Genomic DNA, 26,303 nt, shown 5'->3' on the forward strand with positions numbered 1-26,303 from the left:
CGTCCATTACGTGACGTCACTTCCGTTTCACATTTCGCCCCACATCCATCCAGTTTTATCCCATCAGAGGTGCCACTAAAGAAGTTTCACTTCAAAAATAAACATGGGAAGGATGTTGATCCAGGGAGGAATTGCAATTATAGGAGTCCGGAAGGAATTTATTTTTTCCCCTTAAAATAAATCATTGGACAATGTTTCACTGGGTTTTTTTTTTTAATTTGCCTTCATCTGTATTAATATACTGTAAATACAAATATAAGATAAGTATCTTATTTCATTTAACATAGGTTTAACTCGATGGGCTTGTGTTCTTACTTTGGTTTAATTTTTTTTAACCTCATCTGCTATGTAAATATGTAATATTGCATTTTATGTGGCAGGTTTTCACCCATGGGCGTCGATCACATGAGTGGTATATCCAGCGTGAATGTTGCAAGCAGCGCTTCGTCCGGCTGGTGCATCTTTATCTACAACTTGGGCCAAGACGCAGATGAAGGAATCCTCTGGCAGATGTTTGGCCCCTTTGGAGCTGTCACCAACGTAAAAGTTATCCGTGATTTTAACACCAACAAGTGCAAAGGTTTTGGTTTTGTAACCATGACAAACTATGAAGAAGCCGCAATGGCCATCGCAAGTCTCAATGGCTACCGTCTAGGGGACAAAACCTTACAGGTTTCCTTCAAAACCAGCAAGTCCCACAAATAACTTGCTCTTAAAATTTTGTATGGAATAGAGAAATTAAGATTGACAGAAGTTGGGAAAAATCATTTTTTTTTTGTTAGTGTAAAACTCATTTTGCGCCAATTTTCACAGGTGTTTCGTCTTAGTCTAAATGAAAAGTGGAAAAGGATTTTTATACTCTGGGATGCAACTTACATGTTCAAATGTTTGAGAGATCCCACCATGTTAGACCAATTTTAAGTTCATTAAGTTATTTACTTTAAATATAAAATAAATATGGATAGATTGCATAAAATATACCCTATGGATGGTGGTAAATTTAAGCATGCGTTAACTTAGAAGACTTAAAGGTTTGCTCCATGGGATGTTGTATATTCCAGATGCTGGAAATTACCTTTTTTAACAAAGTTGTCAGGTAGACAGCTTCTGATCTTTTTATGTTTTTGTTTTTTTCCCCTTCTCACTGACTTTAAAGCCTGTAGAATTACAGAGATTGTAGTTGTCTGCACATTGCTAGGCAAAACAGTTTACCTGACTAGAGCCAACAGATCTTTCAGGCTTTACGAAGTGGAGATCTTATAAGTAGCAGCACGGCCTGTCTGTGCAGTCCCATGTATGACAGAACTTCACTGACTGTGATATCTAACGTAGTTTAAAAGTAGGCAGTTGCACTTGTCTGATTTTTGTTCTATTATAAAATAGCAAGTATTTTAAAAATTTGAAAGCGTAACCTGGCGTCTGTAACTATTGTAAAATAACATGGTGGGTGACCTGATCATTGCCTTGCCCTTTCTAGTCGCATGGAGTGTGAATAAATCTGTCTTACTATTTGAGTTGGAGATAACAAGATTGCCAGTTACCCGCATGCCATTCAGATTCCCAGTTACAAATTAAATCAATAGAAAAGTTCCAGCCTTTCAAAAACTTTTTAACAATACTTTTATTTTAGGTAATCAAATGCCTAGTTTAAACTGTTAAATATCACAGTCATTAATTTAGTTGTGTACCTTTAACACCATTGATGAGATACGTTGCACAAGTAAAAGTTATTCAATTTGATTTTTTTTAAACTTTTTTTTTTTTTCATCAGCCCATATGATAATAGGGAAGGACCAAAGAGTTCCAGAGAAACTCAATGACAATTCCAGAGTTAAAGTTCAAACTCCTAAAAACAAATTTGTGTGGTTCCATGTTGCTATTCTTCACAGTCTGTCAGATACTGTGAGCATGGTGCGCTCTGTAGTGGTACATCATAAATTCATAACAATATGCATCCAATTTCAAAGAACAGTAATCTTGGCCTCAGTTCATCCAACGTTCTATTTTATAATTACCTTTATAAACCTTTAAGCATTGTGCTTTTTCACATCCCTTTTCGTGACCTATAGTTTTTTTTTTTTTTTTTTTTTTGGTTTTGATTTTTTTTAAAATAGGAATTTGAGTTTTCTTTGCATATAAAACACTCAAAGTACTTATTTCTCAAGTTAAATATTAACAGAATATTTGGTAGGTAAAACATAAAATTAACCCCCTTCCAAGTTTTCTACAGATTGCCTTGGATTTTCATTTCTGTTCCTCTTGATTTTTCTTTTGCTTTTTTGTGTTTGTTTTGTTTGTTTTACTTTTGCATTTAAGACCATTAAATTTGATTTTGTTTTGCTCAACTTTTGTTTTCGTTTATTATTTTGTTCTTTTATTTTGATAGATATTCCATATGCAGATCGACACACAGAAAGTCACATTCTTCTGGGTTTTAAATATCTATACATTTTGATACTATTCTGTATCCTGAAAGGGGTGACCTCAGAGTATACCAATGGCAGTGATTTCGTAATGAGGTTAATATTGATAATTGGTAACTTAAATTATAAATCTCAAGTACAAGCATTTTTAAATGTTACACTGGAATCTGTGCTTTAGTTTGCTACTCTTTTTTTATTTTTTTGTGCATCTTTACCATTTTTGAATAGGTGTCCTCCTCCTCCACAAATAAAGTGCCATCTCTTTCTCCTTCCCTTAAAGCTGCTTAGTGCTCTCACTAAGTGTTGCACTATTCCGATTATGACATAAGGGGTGAGACCAATTGTCTGAGGTTGGAGAAAATAGATACCAGACTAGTTATCAGTATTAGGAATAATCTGTATAAGGGAAACATATTTATTAAATAACAAGTGTGTTCACTAAAAGCATTTCAGTTCAAGGTTATTATATTGGTAAATTATATATGTGTACTTCAATTGGCAAAAATAGTTTGGCTGCAACTTAAAAAAAAATACTTTAATATTTATTTAAAAGTGAATCTACTTTGTAATTTTGCAGTCATGTTAAATAACCCTTTCGATTCTATAAAAAGTTTTGTAATAAGCGAGCGGTACAGTTGCAAACATTTACATCTATTATACAAGTTCTAGAAAATTATAAATAATCTTTTTATGATTGAGAGAACCAGAGTCTGGAGCAACCACATTAGAATTGTAATGTGTTTTTGAATGATGATGGAGGCGGGAAGTACACTAAAATGTATTACTAAGCCTGCTGGATTCTGATTTTCCTATACCAGTTCAAGCCTTTCTATTTCCCTCCTACTTGGTCAATAGTTGTGCAGTAATGACAAATTTGCGCTGTTCAGGGAGAAGGCAGTGCGTTTAGAAATCTTACCATACCCCAACATCACAAATCAGATTTCTGACTCCTGAAATCAAAATAACCCCAGTAATGATTTAATTAAAAATTTAATTTTGTGTAGGTCCACTAGTCTAAAGTGCATTTAAGATGTTAAGCCTATATTTTAGAAAGGGGGTTTATCCTAGAAAGGTATTACATTTGTCAAAAATAATGCTACTTTAAGTGACACGGGACTTTTCGAAGTGGTAGTAAGTCCCTTTGAAAATCAATAACCCTTTGGGAGCCCCGAGACTTAACCACTACGTCATGGGGTCTGGCACTTCAGGTGCCCCATGACGTAGTGGCTACGTCATGCCCACAGGGGGCTTTTTCCCCACTTGGATTGCGTTCTGCTTTCCCATGGAGCGCACAATGCAATCTGAAGGGGAATGGTAGAGGAGTACTGTTTCCTGGTTAAGGCCGCTGCTGTCTGTGACCGCTTTCAAAAACTGTCCCATGACTGCACTGTGCCAGAGAGGCCATTGCACTCTGATGTCGCTTCCTTCACGGCACTCAACGGGTTAAAGACTGAATTAGTGGCTTTACTTAATATCAGTCAGTTAATTGTGGTCAATGAGATATATATAAAAATAATCAGACCAGTTTAAGTAACTTAATCCTAAATGAAAGTTGTTTTTAAAATGATGTGGTTATCTTGTGCTTTTACATGTCTTACTGCATGGTTAAGTATCCCTTTTTTAAGCCAGCTCGAAGATCTCTCTGCGTGAGGTGTTGCATAAATCTAATTACATTATCATTGGATTGGAACCTAAAATATTATACTTGTCTGTTTCCTGATAAAAATGTCTCTGCCACTGGTTTACTTTTGTCCTAACTGGGACTGCATATTTAAAATGAAAGCATAGGTGGTGAGTTGCACAGTATCACCAACCCACAGAAGCTTCTTTGTTTTTAACATCTTTCTTGATTGTTGGTCAGAAATAACCAAGTAAAGGATTGGATAATTCAGCAGGTGTGGGGTGTAATTTCACAAAGCTCTAACTTGATTTGGTCCTTGTTTTTAGACCTGATTATTTAATTTACAAAGAAACAGTGGGTTCTGCATTTATAGCGTAATAAAAAGGTTTGTCTTAATATGATCACGTACAAAATCAAAACTAGTTTTGGATATGCAAATGCTGGAAGCTTGGGCTTTTGTGACCCATCTTTTGTGTTTAGTACGACTGCTAGTAGAATTTTGTTGGTTGATTAGATATCTATAGATAGATATCTAATATAGTCTCACTTGTTGAAAAAATATTTTTATTTTGTACAAATTACCATTTAAAGTGCCCTTTTTTTTTGTGATTCCAGGTTTCATTCTAAAATGCCAATTTGATATATATATATATATATATCTATATGACATATATATATATATATATATATATATATTCTAATTATTATTATTTTTCTTCTACAAAATGCTTGTTTGTGAGCCCTGATGTCTGCAAGTTTTTGGAATGCATGCTGTATTTTCTCCATTCATTCCCAGTCAGTCATAACCACTTCTATATTCTGTGATATTTCTATTGTGTTTTTTGCACTTGGGCTTTTGAGGCTTAACTTTGTAAAACGATTGCACATAAAACATTTTGAAAGATATTAAATTGGGAAATATGTTATAGCCTATGGCTGGTTAATAGCAATAGTGTAAGCAATGTAGATAATTGGACTGCACCTTTAAACCTTCGGCTAATGAAGTAGTTGCGTACACTGCAGACTCCATCACTCAAAACGTTTGAAGAACGATTGTTTAGACTCCTGACTTGGTAGATTGGATAAAAAGCTTCTTTTACCGCTTATGTCACAAGAGTTGGACAGTTTCTGGATGGAATCTTTGGAAATAGCTCAAAATAATTCTTACTAAATCTCTAGTAGCTTTTTATTTATTTATTTTTTTTAACATTAAAATTGGTTGAACTTTCAACATTTCAGACAAAAACATATTGAAAGAAAAAGATGGAATTTATCACTGGAGCCCATATTTACTAAGCTGTGCTATTCCATAAGCCACCCTGCAGCACCGGAACATACCCTATAGCCCTGGGTCTTAAGGCTTAAGTAATTAGTACATTATATTAAGGCATCGGTGGGCAACAGGCAGCCCCCCAGCCTCTGGTCAACCCAGCCGTCCTCTTTCCCTTTCTCCCCAGTGCAGAGGGAGCGGTGATGTTGCTGGCATGGATCGTAGCTTCCCCCTGCATCCACATGCAGCCCTTGAAGTATATCATGTCTCTACCACTGTATTAAGGCCTCTTGTCTGTGTTGCCATTATCTTGCTTTTAATTTGAGAGATTTGAATTTCATGGTGTATTTCAATGATTGTCTAACCTTAATTCCATTATTAATTGTCTATTTAAATAGTTCATGGTCATTATTAAGATTTTACTTAATCTGTAACCTCTTTGCTACCAGAGACCCCAGCAATGCATTGCTGTGCAATATGGTACTGGCCCCTCTTGCAGCACACAGCATGAAGTAGTAACTGCCTTCAATAAGGTTTGTCATGATTTGCTAGTAGATCATTTTTTAGATTTAATTTACAGCCAAGAGCAGTTTAGTACAGCTTGCATCTTGTGGTAAATGATTTTAGAAGTATGGCTTGTAAAATTATATATATATATTTTTTTTTTTTTAAATTACAAATTGTTGGATGCGTTTTCTCACGTTCATTTAAAATCCATGTTTTTATTTGAATAGTTTAATAAATTGATACATTTTTGCACTTGTAGATTAAATTGGCCAATGGAGGTGAAAAAGCATAAGGTTTTGTCAGTTAAAGGTGCAGTTTGTTTGTGCAAAAGTAGTGGTTTTGTATTTGTCTTCTCAAAGCTGGTAATTTCAATCTTATTTCATTATTAAATGTCAGTTTGCTTGAAATGTAAAATCAATTGTTGAATAACCTTTTAAAACATTGGTCACAATTGTAAATATTGTTGAGTATAAATATCCTGATCAATGCATTCTTGTTAGGCATGTCCCCCTAAAGAGAACTGTTGTATGTTCCTTGATACGTTTTTTTGAACATTTTGTTGTTGGACTTTTGTGCCAACATTTCAAAACCATATATTTAATTCTATAATCAATTATTTTAAACATGTAAAATGGAGATGTTTCATTGAGTTTTTTTGTTTAATTTTACTGTAAGGTAGATTTTCATTAAGCACCTTAAGGTAATTCACCTATGAGCAAATGACTGGCTGTGTTTTTAAAGAGGTTTCAGTTTTGAGGGCATATAGTATACTTTATACTCCTCTTCCAGAGCTAAAGCAGAGGACCCAAACGCTGCTACAGTATTCTGCCTCAATATGATTTCATGCAGTAATAGGTAAAAGAACCTAGTTTGTGAAACTGGTGTTTTGAGAAGTGTTAAGAGGACGGCAGTTACTTGGTTTAGAGCGTTGTTTATTGGTTTTGTGTTTAATAACTCACCTGGTTTGTAGTAGGTAATCATATTAAATATTGCTTTCTTTTGTTTAATTGAGATGGAACCTGAACTTATAATTTACTTTAAAATCGTGTGTGCGACACACACGCACTTACGTATGTACACACTATATATAGATATATAAACAAAAAGCAGAAGTGCATGCCCCATAGGGTTTTTTTTTTTTTACCCGTTTAATACGATGAAAACCTTAAAGCACTCCCAAATAAATGTGTTAAAATCACATAGTAGAAAAGCCTGATAACAGGTAGGAATCTGCTATGCTATGGCTGCAGGAACACATTGGAACCAGGATGAATCCCCTCCCTGCTGCAGCCATCTATACATCTCTATTGCGCACACACCACTTTTTTTTTTTTCATTAAGCACCTTGAGGTAATTCACCTATGAGCAAATGACTGGCTGTGTTTTTAAAGAAGTTTCAGTTTTGAGGGCGCATAGTGACATCCACTTACTTTCCAAACAAGGTGGGTTGTTTGATACTTTCTACTCCTCTCCCAGAGCTAAAGCAGAGGACCCAAACGCTGCTACAGTATTCTGCCTCAATATGATTTCATGCAGTAATAGGTAAAAGAACCTAGTTTGTGAAACTGGTGTTTTGAGAAGTGTTAAGAGGACGGCAGTTACTTGGTTTAGAGCGTTGTTTATTGGTTTTGTGTTTAATAACTCGCCTGTATACACACACAATGCACACTATAAGGCAAGGGACAGAAACCATTTAATCGTACTATTAGCTAGCAAAACACACAAATGTTGAAATGCCTTAAAATACATATAGGAGAGGGGGTGAGGGGGGAGACATGGGATAGCAGAGGGATAAAAAGTCCCAGATATAGTCGCCATACAGTATGTGAGGAATGACTTCAATCCAAAAAAGTTCAGCAAAACTGTTTTAAGACATTGTGGACAAGTGCAAATGTGGAGAATAATATGCTGTATTGAAAATGCCACCGTCTACTCCACTCAGATCGCTAACAATCTTGTTCAGGGAGAATGCCTGGAAACAAGGGCTCGTAAGTTCAACAGGGTAGCAATTAATGAAGGCAGATGGATAATTAGCCTCGCGTCTGCTGTGTGAGCAATTGTGCGCCCGTTAATCTGTCGCCTCCAGGTTCCATACAATCCACTGTTGTTGAGGGTAAGTAAATGTAGCAAGCCGTTTTGAATTGAAGTAATTCCTCACATACTGTATGGTGACTATATCTGTACTTTTTATCCCTCTGCTATCCCTTGTACTCCCTTTCCCTATATGTATTTTAATGCATTTTAACATTTGAGTGTTTTGCTAACTAATAGTGGGATTAAATTGTTTCTGTCCCTTGCCTTATTGTGTGCATGCTCTTTCCCTGTATGTATCTCCCTCTTTGTACTGGTTACCTATTTTGAGAGCTGCCGGAACCGTGTGCCTCTTAACTTTTGGCATACAAGTATCCCCATCTACGATACAATGTTATTATCCTTGCACTTTACACACACCATTCAGTCACTTACTATCTGTTTCACTGTGTGTGCTTGGCACTTTTCCAAGAGAACTTTGCTATTCCACTGGTCACATAATCACTATATTTATTTATATTTGTTATAACACCACTATTTTCTTATTATGATTGCCTCCATAGCTCGTCATTTGAATATTACATAAAATTAGCTGTTGTACTTTTTGGAGTTAGAATTCTGTGCCTAGAATTTGGAAAGCTTTTTCAAATCTTAAATTGTGAAACAGCTGTTACACACAATAGAAAATAGGTTATAAGACTGCTGTTTTCATATAGGTCAGATTTTAAAACTGTGAAAGTCATTGTAAAGAATTTCATTGATATTCAGCTGCAAGCAGGCTTTATGCGAGTAAGAAAAACTAGAAATATATACTCCTGGTGTTAAACTCTGTCTTGCAGTCCTACTATATAGTATCAGTGCAGATGGGCTTTTTAACTTCCTCCCAGTTCCGTCTTGTTTGACTTTCCAGTCTTCCATGGCCCTTATGCTCCATTCCCTAGTTGTATTTAATATGAAATATCACCCCACTCTTTACACTTTCTAAAACATCACCTCTGGGAACCCTAGACAAACCAGATTTTATGGATCACCACTGAATTGCCAAATATTTATGTGCACTTAACTTTTGTGTGTGATTATCTCCCTCGAATGCCTGACTGGGTTTCCCAAAAAGTGTTGAGAAGCACCGCTCGACATACCTGGGAACAACAGGTAAATGCTGTCAAATATAGAAAACGGAGTTATGATATAGAAGTAATTTTGGTAACCAAAGCTTAAACTCTTCCCTTCGTAGCTTTAATGTGAAGTCCCACATAACATTCATTAAACCTGTTTGGTGCTATCAACGCTCTGGAGTCTGTCTTGGTGATTTGACGCCCTAAAATCATAGGTTTTATGTAATTTCGGAAAGTTGTATTTTAACTGTTCATGAACACTAGTCAGAGACTAGTTCCATTCATCTCATGTACGTTTTTTAAGTACCCTCCACGTGTCTGGTCCCCTTTTTGTGTGTCCCCTGACAGACTTTGTGTACATCAACTTGATTACATTGGCGTGCAAAGCCCCCCCCCCCCCCCCACCCCTTTAACCTGGTCCTGTAGTCCGTTTTCATATTTAAAATGATCCTTTCACTCTATACTGTACAGCACCTTAAATCATTTTACTATGTAGATTTCTGCAGGTGTAATAAAATGTACCCTTTTATTTATAGCTACTAACTTTTGTCAATGTACGTTAAATTGTGTCAAGGGAATAGTATTTTCTGTTCCATACCTGTCCAGCATAGTTTCACCTTTTAATTACCTCTTCCATACAACAGTCTTCAGTGTCTGTCATGGTTTGTCAATCCTTGTTTCCACAAGATACATCTAGTTATATGGTTGTTTTCAGTTTATCAATAGTGAAGTTTAATTAAAGTTACAATAAAACTTGTTCGACATTGAAATGAAGTTCCTAGTTTTGAAAAAAAGTCCATTATCATTTGTTTTCCCTAACACCTGTAATAGCAAATGCAAAGAAATTCATTTTTGTCAACAATTTACTAAAATAATTTGTTTTCTAATGGGGACCGTTATGGTATAAATATCAAAGCTTTCACCAGAAATATGAATACGTTCACTTACAAACAAATGCATTACCACTTTGGAACTCTGAAATGTAACAGTATCCATAAATAACAGCTAGCCTCCACTACACTATAACCCACTCCGAACATCAATAGTGAGGCCTTCCGAGGAAAAGGATGCTCAATTAGGTAAAAGGTGCAGTTCCACATAGGCCAGATCTGACAAATCTGTGATTGGTTAGTCACCGTCTTAAAAATGGTCTGTATGTTTTAGAAATAGCCTTTTGAAAAGCAAACACTCTGAGATTGTAATTAAGTTGTCACATGTAATTTATAAACCATGCAAATGAAGACGGGCTCTTTTTATTTCACTTATTTTCTACCTTTTGTTTGTTAAGTGCTCCTTTTCTCTATTTCTATTTTCACATTTAAACAGTGACATGCATCATTTTGGTTACTTTTTCCTGTGGGTAAAGAAAACGAGATGGAAAATAACCCTGCTCTTGCAGTCTCCACAGTACATACAATCCTTGGCTTTCTGTAATGGCTTTCCATATTACATTTGGTCTCGCTTTGGACTGCCACTTTAAGGGACAGATGCAATTTAACCTTTACTACCACATGGGGATAGCAAGATAAAACCATTTTTTAAAGCATTGGTGTTAATCAACAATTCAGGGATGGAGACGCTTCTCAGATTTTGGCTTCATCGTACTTACTCTAAGAGGCAGACTTGGTGTTCAGATGCCTAGTACTGTTATAGAATGCACCATTATAATTTTCAGGAAGGTTTGAACAAAGAATGCCCCTATAAAAAGTAAGTGTTCTGTTTTCACATTTTGGTTATAGTTGGGCTGTCCCAGTGCAACAATGAGAAGCATTTTCACTTTGTTGTTAGTAATAAAATTGCTCTTGAAGCATTTGTAACATTGGAACTTACTTGATCTGTATTGAATACTTAATATATATACTTTTCGACTTAAATCGTACCTTGATATCATTGTATCTGATGTAAAGTTTTTGTTTATATAGAAGTCTGTTGGACAGAAGGCTATCAATTGTTTCCCATATTGTATATGGTTAAACATTTTGTATATCTGGTGTTTTTTTAAGTTATGAATTTTGTTTTATATAAAAATTTTATTTTTCAGGTATTTTTCTTTAACTTTCATTTTACGTTCATTTTACATGGTTCTATTTGAAATAAAGTATGACACTGCTTTCCAAACAAACATCTGAAGTCCCATGAACGCCGCTTGTGTTTTTATCTTAAAATGTAATTAGTCTGTTCCAGTATGCAGTGTTTGACATAAATTAGCATCTGTTTTTTTTTCCTGCTGATGTTTGCTTACATACAAACATTGGCTCGGCTTTTGTAGTAAAGAACAGCATTTAGTATATATACACGTGTTGAATAAAAAATATATTACAGAAGGAATACGTCGGTTTTATAGAAACTCAATGGAAGTGATTCTTCTGGTAAATTTTATGCTAGGTTCTAAAGTTTCTGAACAGAGGAAATGCACACCACAATATTAAAAAGAAAACTTGTATTTTATTAGGACAGTATGAAGTATGTTTTTAAAAAATTGCAATAAATCGAAATACCACATTTAGCAGCATAAAGGGACAATGACATGACGCAATGAAATCGCTGATTCGAAAGCCCTCCGTAATATATTTCATTTCATTGATCATTTCATAATTTAAGTAGCTATGCAACTTTACAGTCCGAAAGACTTAACTGCAAAACGCTTGATAAATACTGTTTTTGTTATTCATTAGTTAGAAACCCATACAAAACAAGTAGAGAGTAGCAAACAATCTGAAAGTTATACATCTTTAATATGCTCCATAGAAAATAGTTTTAAATCAGACTTTCTCCAAAACAAAAGAACTATTGAATACAGTGAGGCAGGGATGGAAAATGCTGCTTTTTTTTTTTTTTTTTTTAAACTGGCTACGTGGGACCACCTAAATTTTTATTGTTTAAGCCAAATGAGTATGCCCCTCTGAAAATTTAAAATCGGGTCAGTAACATTTTGTTGTTTTTTAAAAATATGTACTTCTCTTTTGTAGGGAAAACATTAATCACTTGCTTATTCCTTACTGGACCGCTTTTCATCTGAGAAACTGAATATTTGTGATTTTATTTGTTTCTACGCATTCATTCTGAATTATATCAATGAAGAAATGTGAAAATGTAATGAGCCTTTCTCATAACTATGAAAATAAAAAGCTGTTTTCAGTCAAATACTTTTAAAAACAATTTGTCACTTTTTCCCCACCACAACCGGTCTAGTATGTTGTGTAGCTAGCTGCTTGACAATAGCCATTAATGAAAATCAAGCTGATTCTACCAAAAGAATGCAGCATATGTACTTCATTATTTGATCTTTAGGTACCCAACACAGTATTTCTGTATCAGCTGCTGAATACAGCAGGTTGAAGCGTTGAATACCCATGTTGAGTAGGAATTATAAAATGGGGGGGAAAATAACCCACTTTGTCTGCATCATCTAGTATCTAAATATGGGCAGTATAAAGGAACTTTCTATGTAGCCATATAGAATGAAATTGCATGTTTGAAGTCCCTCTGGAACATAACATGCTCCAGAAAACTTACGTAGGTGCTCAATTAAAAAAAAAAAAAATTTTTTTTTTTTTTACTTTCCAATTAATGCACATTGATTTGAAATGCTTTACCACAAATAGTATGCAACTGGAACTATAGATCAAAATACATAATTCTTGAATAATAATGTAATTTTTTGAAACATGCACTATTCATATTTTAAAATACAAATATGGAAAATGAGCGTTTGTTCTGTATTTTGTTTGTGTACAAAGGAGAGCAAAACAACTAAAGATAATCACGTCTATTACACCATGGAGGAAAAGTAGTGTGACCCCTAATTTATCTTCTCTTGACCAGCCTTTCCTATCTCCGTCACTGCTAGTAAATGTATTATAAACCAAGGAACAATTCCATAGTCTTCACATTCTATGACCGATGTTATGCTACTTCAATGGAAACCGTAACTTACTGGTGTATGCAGTAGGAGAATGAAGATGAGCACTGGGAAAAAAAATTGAATTCTAAATTGTGCAAATCAAGCTACCGGCTGGTATTTATTCAGAAGGTTATCCCATCCACAACACATGTTAATACATTTGGTTTGCAGCTGTGCTCCCACAGGATTCATTTAATGTGATGGTTTTTAAAGATAAACAGTGTAAAAAAAATTATAAAAAAACACGATTCTAGGTTTACGTAAATGTATAAGTATTCCTTTGTAAAGTAAAACAAAGAGCCCTAAAGGGGTGAGATAATTGTCAATCTTGTTTGCGCCACCTCAGTAATAAGGCATAGATTTATGAACTGCATAGTAGTTGACCAGAGAGAAGGGCAGTAAATGCTGCCTTAAACTTAATGTTTTACATTTCCAGGATAAGCAATCAAAATTATTTTAAAATAAATGACTGACGTTTATGGCAACAAGCACCTAGTTTGAATCTTTTAGAGAGAATCTATATTGTGTTATCTAAATTATGCAGGAAAAATTGGAGGTTTCTGTTCATTGCATTAGTAAATAAACCCTTAAACGGTACAATATAAAGAGTATTTTTGTGCACCATTCTACTAAATTTAAAATTGTTATAAGAAAAACAAATCAAATTAATTGACATTCAAGTCCCACGTAGGGCCAAATGAAAATTAAATTGTTTGTCCCGGAAATGTTTCTTTGGGACATGCGTTTTTCCCTTTTCCAGCCAGGTGGACTTCTAATCCAATGTCTTCAAACCATTCTGGAAGCAAAGATTCTAGGTTGGAATGGCAATGCTATAAGAGTATTTTATAGCAGGGGAACAAAATGCATAAATTGTACTGTCGGTTGCCACAAGATGGCACCTTCAAACTGCTATAAAAAAAATGTTATTGAATAAACCCACATGCTTTGTAACAAAATAATCAATAACAAGCTCGCAGCTGTTTTAGTCCCATATGTGCAACGGGTTTCCGGATCCTGTCCTTGGAGGCTGCAAACCTGACATATAGAATAGTCTTATCAAAATAATTGCCACACTTTAATGCTAATTGCAGTAAAGTGGGGATAACAGTCAATCGTTTCACATGACTGGCACAAAAGAACATTTTTGAAAGTGTTAGACACTCATTCCAAAGCACTAACTTATAAACACATGCATTCCAAGTGTATAATAATTTTATTTCATATAGCGCTTTTTCCCCCCAATGATATTCAAAGTGCTTTTAATCTGTTTTTGGTGCCTGAGAGATGGCGGGGATAAAGTGATTTGCCCAAGGAATTGACACCAGAATTTGAACCAGATTCCCCTGCTTCAAACTCAGTATTATCAGTCAGTGCCTCAACTCACTGAGCCACGCCTTTTGTGCCCTTATGATTACAGCGAATGTAATTAGGACTGGTATTCTAATATTCTTTTCAGTGAAGGTCTTACAATGGTGTGTGTGTGCGTGCGTGCGTGCGTGCGTGCGTATTATAGCCCATTACATCATGAGAACCCGATGTTCACATGCCAAGTATGCTCTGATCCACTAGACATCACCCTGTCTCGTTGATCCATTCTTGTATTTTTTTTGTTATTTCATGGTTCATTTTTTCTATATTATGTTACTCAATGTTTGCTTTTGTTATCATTTTTCTCTTCCCCTTGTTCTAGCTCCATTTTTTTAACTTTGACATGATTTTTAAATCAACTATTTCATTTTATTGTCCTAATTAAAGGTGTATTATATGTTATTGTTGTGCTAGCTTGGTGATTAGGTCTGACCTCCGTCAGTGACCAATCATTTTAGGAATATTTTCCACACCCCCTTCCTCAACATATTGTTCATAGGAGAGGGGTTTAAATATCAATCTTTTTTTCATTATTGAATCATTCCCTGATGACGTAGTAGTCTGCTATGAAACATGTTGGAATTGGACAGTGTACTGTGCTTTGACCCAGGCTCTGGATGTGGACTGTACAGAAGATCCCTGATCTGGTACCAGGTTAGCTGTCAGCATTATCACCAACCAGTGCCCCTGAGGGAACCCACAGAGTGAATACCTGTGTGTACATCTGTGATCTGCTCCCCTACAACTCCATGGTATCTGGGGTCCTGAGTTCTGTTCCCTGCGCCTGCTTGCTGGCTGGTGGTTGCAGGTCCTGTCGCCGTTCATATCAAGCCACCCAATGCAAGACTACGACACAGCCTGAACCCTTTAACCCCGAGGAAGTGACGAAACGTAACGTGTACGGTCAGAGGTCAAGGCGATCTAGAGAGGAGTGTGTGCAGTGTTTCAAGCGTGGGGCATCTTTCCAGCTAATCAGCAAACAGCAGCTTTCCCCCGGGCAAACACATTGTGTTTGAAAATCACAACAGTGCACTAAGTTGGATTCTGGTTTTATAACCAGATCATCTTCAACAAGCCATCCCCATTTTTATTGATACATTGAACATTTATTTATTGAACATAGTTGTTTTCGGTATTTTTAATAAATTAGTTTAATTGTTCACTTAGCTTCTGTTTATGTTTGTAATTGGAGTTGTGTGTGTGTGTTATGTTATATGTAATGTTAACTAGCAGTATACACTGATTTTTCTTTGTTTGATTTCACATATCACGTGAGCCATCCATGAAGTCTGCATATGATTGGATCATCCTATAAGGACTAGATGCCACCTTCTTACTAGTACATTTGGACAGTTGCTTGGTTTGTATCTGTTTTCTGCATTGTTTTCTCTGATTTGGTTCGGTTGGTGTTTCCGGGCAGCCATTGATCATTTATGAGTTAACTTTGCACTCTGAAATATTAGAGTACATTTCACAGTATTGTTTATTAAGCTTAAGTGCTTTTTTTCTTTTTGTTATTACCATTTAAAGATGCAATCTCACATAGTCGGACAGTTTTTAGGGGCATCTGAATGAGAAATGGTTAATCAAGTGTTTTTCTGACATTTATTCCACCATGTCCTCATCAAAGCACTGTATAGTTAGTTAAAGGGAGGTGCTACTCTGGTTGTACTAGCACATATCACACAAGTAGCCAGAGAAAATCAAACCCCTCCCAAGTCCTAATTTAAAATATCAATTAATACTTATAAGTGTCAAATTTGGGTAAAAACAAAAAAGTATAAATTACCCAGGTGAGACCCTTAAGCAAGTCACTGCAGTCACAAGTCACTTTGGTACTAGATTGCCCCTTTAAGTTTCAAAACTAAGATAGTTATGGGTTTGCTACTTTAAGGTGCAGCCAAATACAACAAATGGCAGTGACTTATTTAACAGATTAATGACATGAACAGTGCAGATGCCTACACCTAAGTAGTAATTTAGTAAACATCTCATCCTGTTCCCTTTTTAATCGTCTAAAAAGAAAAACGGTTCAAAAAGTAGGAACAAGGAGATTGCTATGTTAATTAAAGATATAGCGTAGGGATGGAGTGCACCTCAGTCAAGAGGGATATTCTGTGCTACAGGGGAGGATGTTAAAAAGGTTGGTAGAGATTTAAAACAAAGAGATATTGAACTAGAGAATAGATAGGGATGGGGAAATAGCAAGGTGTCATGAAGGGAGGACGGGGGGGGGGAGGGCGAGTTTGGCAGGCAGGGAGAAACCCATATTAAATACAAATAATACTAGTAAACTTCTAAAGACTAAATCCAATTGGAGTAGAAAGGCAGGAGCAGGTCTGATAACAATAGCATAGACTGGAAAATGGAAAAAACCTTAACTGCATGCTTGCTAATGCAAGCATCCTGACTGATACAATCGGGGGGGGGGGGCGTTGTTTCCTAAAATATTGCATGTCAAATATGGACCTTTCATCTGATGGTGTTTATATGTTAAACCGGATCTAAAACCTATTATAAGGGAAGATGTTTACGAAGGGAATGATGAAAATGTAGAGACTTTCTGGATAGAAATTTAGGAGTGGAGGTAAAAGTTTAAAGAAAATGTTGGTAGGGATATGATATAAACCTCCAAATATCTGTGAAATTGAGGAAGCCAAAATATTTTTGCAAACGGATAAGGCATAAAAACAAGGTAATGTTTGCATAATGGGTGATATTAATTATCCAGACTGGAGCAATGAGATTAGCATTACAATGAAAGAAAACAGGGTTTTGGGGGCGCTGAAAGACCCAAATGATTGAAGAACCAACCAGGAGAGGGGCAATACTGGATTTTGTAATATTAAACAATGTTGAAGAAATAACAAATATTAAAGTCCGGGAACATTTGGGAAACAGTGATCATAACCATGGTCTCATTGGAAACAAATGATCAAAAACCATACAATATGGGTTCAACAAAGACTTTGCGTTTTAGAAAGGCAGATTTGAATAAAATGAGGAATAATCTACAAAGGAATAAGTTGGGAGGACGTTTTTGCAGGAAAAGATGTGGAACATAAATGGGAAGTCTTTAAAACATTTTTAGGAATGCACACTTATCAGTGTGTACCTTTTGGGTAATACATATAAATAAATAAAAAAACGTCTAGGCCAATGTGGTTAAATAAACGGGTAGGGGAGTAAATGGAAAGGAAGAGGCCGGCATACAAATTCTTAAAGTCAGAAGGAACAGTGGCATCATATCAAAAGTATAAGGAATGTAACCGTCATGATGAGATATTATGTATTTTTTAATCTAGCTGGTACTTCAGGGGTTAATGTGATTGGAGTTGTATTTTAAAAATACAATATATTGTATTTCACAGGTCAAGACCTTTCTGGGATCTTCAAAGAGGACTTCATTGGGGGGGCCTGTCTGGATAGCCCACTAAAAGTGACATCTGGTGTTTAGGGGTTTGTAAACGCTAATCGGATACTATTCTGTAAGCATCAAAGTTTGTGAATAATTACTGGTACATTCCAGAGAAAGGTGACCCACAGAGTATGTTTCAGTGAAGGACAGTATTAAAAATGGGAATATCATGTGATGTAATCTGCTGAACATGCTAAGGATTACGTGTGTATCCGTGGCATATAATTATTAAACACGTCAGGTCTAGCAGGTACTAAGAGATAGATATCCATTTGTTGCTCAAATTTAGTATTAAGACAGTCATTGTTAGTCTCGATGTTACCGTGATGAACGCCTGAATCTGTTAATTTAACTCACGTGTGTCTAAGTATTACAGAAAGAATGGGTACGTTTATATATTGAGGCAACGGAGTGGGCTTAGGTTGTTTCAATGGGAGAGAAAATTATACTTAAAGCTTAGCAAGGGTTTATGAAAATCAGATTTTAACAGAGTGTTTTGGACCAAACACGTGATATCGCATCTTTTGCATCAGTGACCTCTCTGGGGAAAAACATGACATATGAAAATGTATAAGGTATTCTTTTATGTTATATTCGTGTTTTTTGAGAAACTGTTTTGCATTCATTGTAATTCTATGTTCTTGTAATCCTTTTTCTGTAATCTGAACACTATTTATATATTAAAACATTTTATTAAGTAATGCTTTGGACTCTGAATGAACTGTTGCACGCTCTGGAGAGTATTTATTTACATTTTCGGACACATTTTACTGCAACAGATTTTTGTGTGTTAAGTGCATAGTTTTTTCTATAAAACAGGGACCTGGGACCCTGGCAAATATTAATGTTGCATCTTTTATCTGCATAACTATCTCGGGTCATGGCAGCGTATAAATATGATTGTAGGATTCAATTAACTCATTGGAGGTACCTTGCAAAAGTTGAGTTGGCTAGAGTAGCCGTGTATATTAACCCTGATAGCATATGTAAGTCACGTGCCCACTTGTGTGCTGTTCGTGACAGTTGGTATATGGGGATGGATTTAGGGGAGATATCCATTTGAGGGACCTTTGCAGACGTGAAAAGTGGGGCCGCTTGCGAGCTGAGTATTAACCCTTGTCCCGTATGCAGGTCACATGCTCACCGGTGTGCCAAACATGTAACAAAAGTTGCAAAATTATCAAAAATTGAAAATTAAAAAACGGATTGCAAGATCAGCCATAAAAAGCTCTTTAATTACCTTAACAATAAAAAGATTAGAAAATAAAATATGGGACCATTTCAGTGTGAGATAGGTAGGCAAATTTATTGGAGGTTAGGAAAAAGCAGAGGTACTGTACATTTTTTGCCTCTATTTGCCAGGGAGGTATCAATTGCAATAATAGTGCCACAGGAGGAAGCCACAACCTCTATATTAACAAACAATTGGTTAACTGAAGTGCATAGTCGGTGTGATAAAATTATAGCAAATAAAGCACCTGGTCCCAATGGCATGCACCAATTGTTCTTAAGGAGCTAGGTTCAGGAATGGCCAAACCATTACATTTAATATGCAAGGATTCTATTTCCACAGGCTCAGTACCACAAGATTGGTTTAAAGCAGACATAGTGCCTTTATTTAAAAAGGGAGCTGGATCACTACCGGGGAATTACAGACCTCTAAGCCTGACACTAATAGTAGGGAAGCTACGTTTAGCACGGGATACCTAATGGATAACAAAATTATTAGTAATAGCATAGATTTATGAAGGATATGTATTTCCAAACTTACTTTATTAAAATCTAGTGCAGTTTCTATCCCAGTAAGAAGAGATTTTAGGAATAGTCAATTACCAAGCAGAGGTTTGCACTTTTCTTATATGGGAATGCAGTCTCAAGTCACTTGAGTCATCAGCTGATTATCTCTAAAACACCACATGTCTGGGGTGTCCCAAGAAAGATAAGAAAACTGAAATGGAGTATAACTGGTTCAAGTATAGAAGTTTTGTGGCAGTTATAGGACACATTGTACCTGTACCCAACAATCATTCATTCCCCTTTCTTTTTTTAGTTTATCTTCTAGAATAAAAATGAAGGAAAACCAGTTTATTTCCAGATACCAACTTATGTCTCCAGACAGGTACTCCAGATCCACATAGAGAGGGGGAAATTCCATATACAAAAAGAGGGGAAAAGCAAAATAGTGGAAACACGTGTTGGGTGATATCAGTTACCACTAAAGGAGCCCTTGTTGATGACATCTGGAGTGGAGGACAACTTTAACCAGCCCAGTACCTGCTGTGACGGCCGTGGAGCGGATGCTGCTTGCTGTGAATATTTTGTCTGACCCTGTGACCCAGTGTGGTCTGAATGCTCTCAAACAAAGGCACTTATGTAAGTGGAATACTTTGTGTTTTTAACATTAAAAACAGTACTATACTATTTTGCTTTTCCCCTCTTTTTGTATATGGAATTTCCCCCTCTATGTGGATCTGGAGTACCTGTCTGGAGACATAAGTTGGTAACTTTGAATAACCACAATGCTCTGATTTCACGTTAAACATGTGAGTGCAAATTTTATAGAACTTCCAGCATTGAAGCTAATTTGCTGAAGTAGACAATATTGCACTATTTGGTGTTTTTACTCTCTCTTACATGTCCTGGTGTGATTTGCGCACCTGTTTCTCCTTCGTTTGCTGATTGAATTTGGTTTGAATTCTACGTCAGGAGCTGCACTCATTAAGGATAGTATATCATCTGTGTTACCTTTGATTTGTTGTGATATTATTTGCGCTTGATTTTTCCTTGCATATTTCCAGATACAGCTGTAGTCTGACTTCTGTTCCTCACAACTGGGGACTGCCAGGGAGGACAGAGCTCATAAAGCCTGGCTGCAGAAAATATAGCTGCGTAATGCCCACATTGAACTTCTGTGGCATGCCGCAGGGATTCACCTGTTCCGGAGCCAACAATAAATGTTTTTTTTTCCCTGTGGCTCGAGGGGATGGGGGGTGGTTTATTTGAAGATGAGTCGGTCTGTACAAGAATTGGTATCACGATTGTTATTCCTCCCAAACCCGACTATTCGAAATCACCAGTTTATTATACTCTTTATAATGTGGTGAGAAAATGGGCAATGCACAGTTAACAATAAAGTAACTTTTATTCAAGTAAATTATTCATTTGGTGTAGAAGAGTATTCAACAATTTAAACTCAGACTGTTTTGATACGAGAACTAAAAATGGAGAAATGCAAAATTGGATCAATTTTTATTCAATAGTGTTGCTTAACTCCTCCCTATCTTCTCCTGTAAATAAACCCTCATTTGCAAGCTGACACACAAGAAAAAAAATAGTTGAAAAATGGCTAAATACATTGACGGGTCAGTCCCACCTTGGACCACAGTGAACTAATGTTGGTGACATGTTTAACGTGATTAGTGCCTTAAACTCAGAAAAGTATTTTTAAACTTTTATTTTATTTAGTAACCAAATGTTTTGGATGGTTTATACAATCTTAAGGTAATCTCTCTTGCAATAGTTAATGGATCCTGGAACAAAGGCAACAACTGAACATTACCAATTGATAATACTCATTGGTTTTGCTTTTGTTATGTGTTTATAAATAAATTATGACACCATCAAGTGTAGAGCAATACATTTCAGATAAGCGCAAATTATCGACTCAACACAAATGAGTCTTACTTTAAGGGAACGTTCTAAGTAAGCCAGTTACATTGATAAATTGGTTAATTACATTTTCCCGTTTGAAACCACTTTTAAAATCCCTGTCTTACACCAGAATTCACTAAGCTACGATTATCTGCGCTCCATCCGCCATTAACTCCCATTTAATATGTCTAGTGGAGCTTATTGAGGGTCAATTTTAAAGCAAAAAAAATCATAACATTTCTGTCATATAATTACCATCACCTTAAAACAGCCAGAGTGCACATAATAGCCCCAACATTATTGACCACAAAGATATAACCCTTTCACTGCCAGAGTGGCTGACAACTCAATGAGGATTAAAGGTTGTGTTAGACCTGACATATATTAAAGTTCATTTTTATTTTTTCATACAATTCATCGTCTATCATTTCTATTACATGACACTCGATATTTGGCAGTAGTACCTCCTTAGCATGGTGTCGTTCTGTATTGGCCGCTGCATCTTGCTGGGGATCAAAAAAAAATGATGTTTAGATTTATTTTCCTTTCTTTTGCCATTTAAAAGTGCGACCCATTCAGAGTTAGAGAATAAGTAGCACAGTGCACATTCAGCCTTTGAAGTAGATGAAGCCAGTTTGAATTCCAGTGTCTGCTCCTTGTGACGTTATTTTCCTGTGCTTAAGGCACCAGATCTGGATTGTAAACTCTATTGGGCAGTGACATATCTAGATAACTCAGTGTTGCTGAATACCCTATGTATGATGCATGCCATTTATTAATAGTAGTGTCAGCATAAATACATTTAATCTAAGTGATTTTAATATAATAATGCAAGTCAGTATTTAATCATATTTCAAAGCATTCCTTTATTCTATAAATGGGGTGTGTTCTTGTTTATCTTCTGTCCAACATTCCGATTTATAGCATAATCGGATTTATGCACATTCCCTCTCTGGCATAATACAAAGGTTACACAAGAGGTTACACAAGAGGGAGGCTACTTATGCTGTACGACAAACAAGACAAGGAAACTAAAACGACTCACAAGTCTCAATTTACATTGCCAAACAGCTCTAATACTTTAATTCCAAAGAGAGCAGCAAAGAATTGCTGGAGCGGTTATATAGAAAAGTAAGCGGAGTTTGAAGTTATAGGGTGTGATACTATGGAGCAATTGGAGGAGATACAGGGTGTATTTTAGGAGGTTATATGGAGCAATATGAGGAGTTATAGGGGTGAGATTATATGGATTTTTACAACACTGCTGACCTGGAATTAGTTATATGGTATTGTATGGTCAGTATTTTATCTCTGAATATAATTTCGGGGCAGTTCTACATTTACAACAGATTTTGCTGGTTTAGACGAACATCCTTGATATGTTACATACTTTTTCTTGATAAGATGCAAAATCTTTCTGACACACGTGTGCTACAACCCCTGCAGCCAGGGCATCTCCAAGAACATTGGTCATCGTTCTAAAGCGATCTCTAGACAAAAAAAATATAGAAGTTAAAATATTATTTCTAAAGGGACATCTATGCGTGTCATATACATGAGCTAAAGTTCTTAACACGTAAAAATTTAATATATAAGATGTCCTGAATGTGACCTTGAGGCTTTCTAATGTGTACGCAAACTCGCATACGTATGTAAAACAAAACTTACAAGGCCCAATCGACTGCAATAATCAGTGTGATGTCATCAGTAGGGAGGCCAACAGAAGTCAGCACAATAACCATGGTGACCAGCCCTGATTGTGGAATGCCTGCGGCACCGATGCTCGCTGCGGTAGCAGTTATGCTGTAATGATAAATTCAGTGTCAATATAGTTCATATTTAGAACAGCTATTTCAATATGTATTAGATTGTTGGTGTAAACCTAGCGAAATTCATCTTTAAACATCATACGAAAAGAACAGCCAACTACAAACACAAACAAATAAGAGGGAGGAGGAGGAGGGGTGTTGAGGAAGGGGGATGGGAAAGAAGAGGAGGGGGAAGAGGAGGTGGGGGGAGGAGGAGAGGAGGGGGGAAAGGAGACGAGGGGAAAGGAGAGCGGGACGGGGGAGGAGAGGAAGAGGGGGACGGGGGAGGAGTAGTGAGTGGGGAGGTGTGGGGGGAGGTGGAGGGGAGAGGGGAGGAGGAGTGGGGAGGAGAAAGGAGGAGGGGGTGGGGGAGGCTCAATGAGAGGAGGGGATGGTGGGTGGGGAGAGGGAGGTGGGGGAGGATCGGGAAGAGAGGAAGGGGAAAGGAGAGGGTGAGGAAGGGTAGAAGAGGGAGGGGGGGAGGTACAGGCAAAGAGGATGGGATGAGGTCTGGATGCAAAAAAGACCTATATGGCGCATGGATGACAATCCAACTGGGAATTAGCTAATCGGCAAACAAACCCAATCACGGAATGTCATCCAGTCCTTTTCTGGTTTGGAGAGAACCAGCTAGACTGGTTAGGCAGCCTTAGAACTTCAAGTATAATTGGAACTTTAATAACATTCAAGTATTTATTGTATAATGGTTTACATGTTCACATAACTAGTGCTTTATCCCTCATTTTCCCTGTAGGATGGGATGAGGGGTGGGAAGGAGGGGGTGGGGAGGAGGGGGCGGATGAGGGGTGGAGAGGGGTGCGGAGGATGGGGGAGAAGGTGAGGGGGAGAGGGTGGAAAGGGAGAGATGAAAAGGAAGGGTGGAAAGGAGAGGAGGGGGAGTGAAGAGGAGGTGGAGAGATGGGTGGTAGAGGAAGAGAGGGGAGAAGGGGAAAGGAAGGGAGAGAGGAGGAGGAACAGGAGAGGTGGGGGAAGGGAGAGGATTTAAGGAGGGGGAGGGGAGAGAAGAGGGGATAGGAGGGGGAAGGGATAGGAGTGGGGGGAGGGGGGATGAGTGGGGGAAAGAGGGAGAAGAGGGGATGGAGGGAAGAAGTTGAGGAGAGAGGATGGGAGGGGAGAGGTCGAAGAGGATGGGAGGCGGGTGGAGAAGAGGAAGAGGAGGGGAGGTATGGGGGAATAGGAGGGGAGGTATGGGGGACTAGAAGGGGAGGTGGGGGAATAGGAGGGAAGGTGGGGGAAGAGGAGGGGGAGTGGGAAAGGAAGGGTAGGGGGAGAAGAAGAGGGGAGTGGGAAAGGAGGGGTAGGAGGAGGAGAGGAGTTGGGAGGGGGAAAGGAGGGGTAGGGGGAGGAGAGGAGTTGGGAGGGGGAGAGGAGGGGTAGAGAAGAGGAGGGGGATAGGATGGGGAAGGGGTAGAGAAGAGGAGGGGGATATGATGGGGGAGGGGCAAGGAAGGGGGAGGGGTGAGAAAGGGAGAGAGGAGGGAGGGGATAGGGGTTAGGGAGTAGGAGAGGAGGGGTGGGAGGAGAGAAATAGGAGGGAAGGGAGGAGAAGAGGAGGGGGTGGGGGGAGAGGAGGGGATGGGGGGAGAGGAGGGGGTAGGGGAGAGCAGGAGGAGGGGTAAATCAAGGGAGAGGAGGGTGAGGGGACAAAGGGGTGGTGAAATAAGGGGAGAGGAGGGGAGAAGAGGGAAGAGGATTTGTGAGAAAAGGAGGGGAGAGGGATTGGGAAGAGGAGGGGTGAAGGGGAGAGGGGGAGGAATGGGGCGAGAGGAGGGGTTTAGGGGAGAGGAGGAGGGGTGAGGGAAGGGCAGAGGAGGAGGGGAATGGAGTAGGGGGAGGAGATGGGAGGGGTGTAGGGGAGAGGAGGGGGGAAGAATAGGGGTGAGGAGGGAGGGAAGAAGAGGGATGAGGAGGGAGGGAAGAAGAGGGATGAGGAGGTAGGGAAGAAGAGGGATGAGGAGGGAGGGAAAAAGAGGGGAGAGGAGGGAGGGAAGAAGAGGAGAGAGGAGGGAGCAGAGGAGGAGGGAGGAGAGAAGGGAAAATGGGGGACAAGGGAAAGAGGAGGTGTAGAAAGAGAGAAGATGGAGGAAGCAAGAGTTGGAAGAGAGGATGGATGAGAAATAGGAGGTGGGAGAGAGCAACAGTAACAGGGCTGCCAACAGAAATCATGGGGCCCAGGATAAATGAAAGGAGCAGCCCCCCACACCCCCACGAAAGTCGAGGTCACACACACAAATATATATATATCCAGGACTGGTTTCTGGCTACCAGTCTGCCCTTCTCCTGGCAGTAAGCCCTGGTAAGAGCAGGCCTGCCAGGACTAATACTGAGGCAAAAAATCTCTGAAGGGGTCTACAGTGTCAGTGCTAGAGCAGGGTGGTGTAAGGTGCTGCCAAGGGGGTCGTAGGAGGGGTGTCTGGACCTACTCAGGTGCATGAACCTCCATATAGAGACTCACCGCATTGCTACTAGTGGTGGATGCACAGGGAGTCACAGGGTGCTCAAACTGGACTGTTATCGTATGCAGTGTACTGCAGAAAGAGTTTTGCCTAGCCTGGAGTATATTGATGTGCCACTTGTAAGAGACTATCATATGCTGCAGATGTACCAGGAGAGCGGGCTCCCTACAAAATCGTAGGGGTCGTGCTTCCCGAAATAACTTTATTACACACAAAATGGCGGCTGCCCGGTTGGGGAGTGCACCATGTGGACTGTGTGATCTAAAATGGCGGTTTCACGGAACTGGGAGACCGCATGGACAGTTTGCAGAAAGTTGCAAGCTTACCTCTGCAAACCCTGTGCGGGGCTCAGCGCGAAAGCAGGAGCCGCGCCCACCTTTTCTGTGACTTTTTCAGAGCGGAGCCGAAGTCACACCTTGCTGCTGTGTGCCCCTCTAAACTCCACCAGAGGGAGGGGTTACAATGAGCATCAATCAGCGAGCTCTATCTACACTGAGGGAGGAGACGGATGTGAGCTGCCGCACCCTCAGTTCCTCAGAGCTGGTGAACAAGACAGAGCCCTTCTAACAGTGCTGCTGCTAGAATTTGCCTTAACCACATACAGAATGGCTGAGTGTCGCCTAACTCCATATCAACTCCCAGGAGGTTTCCTGGTAGTGGAGATAGCCGGCCAAGAATTTCTGTGGTGCCTGTTCTCCCAATGCAGGACA

The 26,303-nt window shown here is 38.4% G+C and overlaps 2 protein-coding genes across 11 annotated transcripts in view; one reads left to right on the forward strand and one right to left on the reverse strand.

Moving 5' to 3' along the window:
* Positions 1-12,126, forward strand: part of ELAVL1 (ELAV like RNA binding protein 1) — a 67,372-nt gene extending 55,246 nt beyond the window's left edge. For all 4 annotated transcript variants that reach the window (XM_075611710.1, XM_075611712.1, XM_075611711.1 and 1 more), the window contains exon 6: positions 381-12,126. In XM_075611710.1, the coding sequence (XP_075467825.1) occupies positions 381-705 (325 nt within the window). In that variant the 3' untranslated portion in view covers positions 706-12,126. The remainder of the gene's footprint in view (positions 1-380) is intronic.
* Positions 12,127-20,780: 8,654 nt separating this feature from the next.
* LOC142501618 (excitatory amino acid transporter 5-like) overlaps positions 20,781-26,303 on the reverse strand; it is a 74,619-nt gene continuing 69,096 nt past the window's right edge. For all 7 annotated transcript variants that reach the window (XM_075611726.1, XM_075611728.1, XM_075611727.1 and 4 more), the window contains 3 exons: positions 22,977-23,111; positions 22,699-22,798; positions 20,781-21,814 (listed from right to left, as the gene is read on the reverse strand). In XM_075611726.1, the coding sequence (XP_075467841.1) occupies positions 21,677-21,814; positions 22,699-22,798; positions 22,977-23,111 (373 nt within the window). In that variant the 3' untranslated portion in view covers positions 20,781-21,676. The remainder of the gene's footprint in view (positions 21,815-22,698; positions 22,799-22,976; positions 23,112-26,303) is intronic.

This window comes from Ascaphus truei, chromosome 8 (genome assembly GCF_040206685.1).
Source record: "Ascaphus truei isolate aAscTru1 chromosome 8, aAscTru1.hap1, whole genome shotgun sequence".
Taxonomy (NCBI): Eukaryota; Metazoa; Chordata; class Amphibia; order Anura; family Ascaphidae; genus Ascaphus; species Ascaphus truei.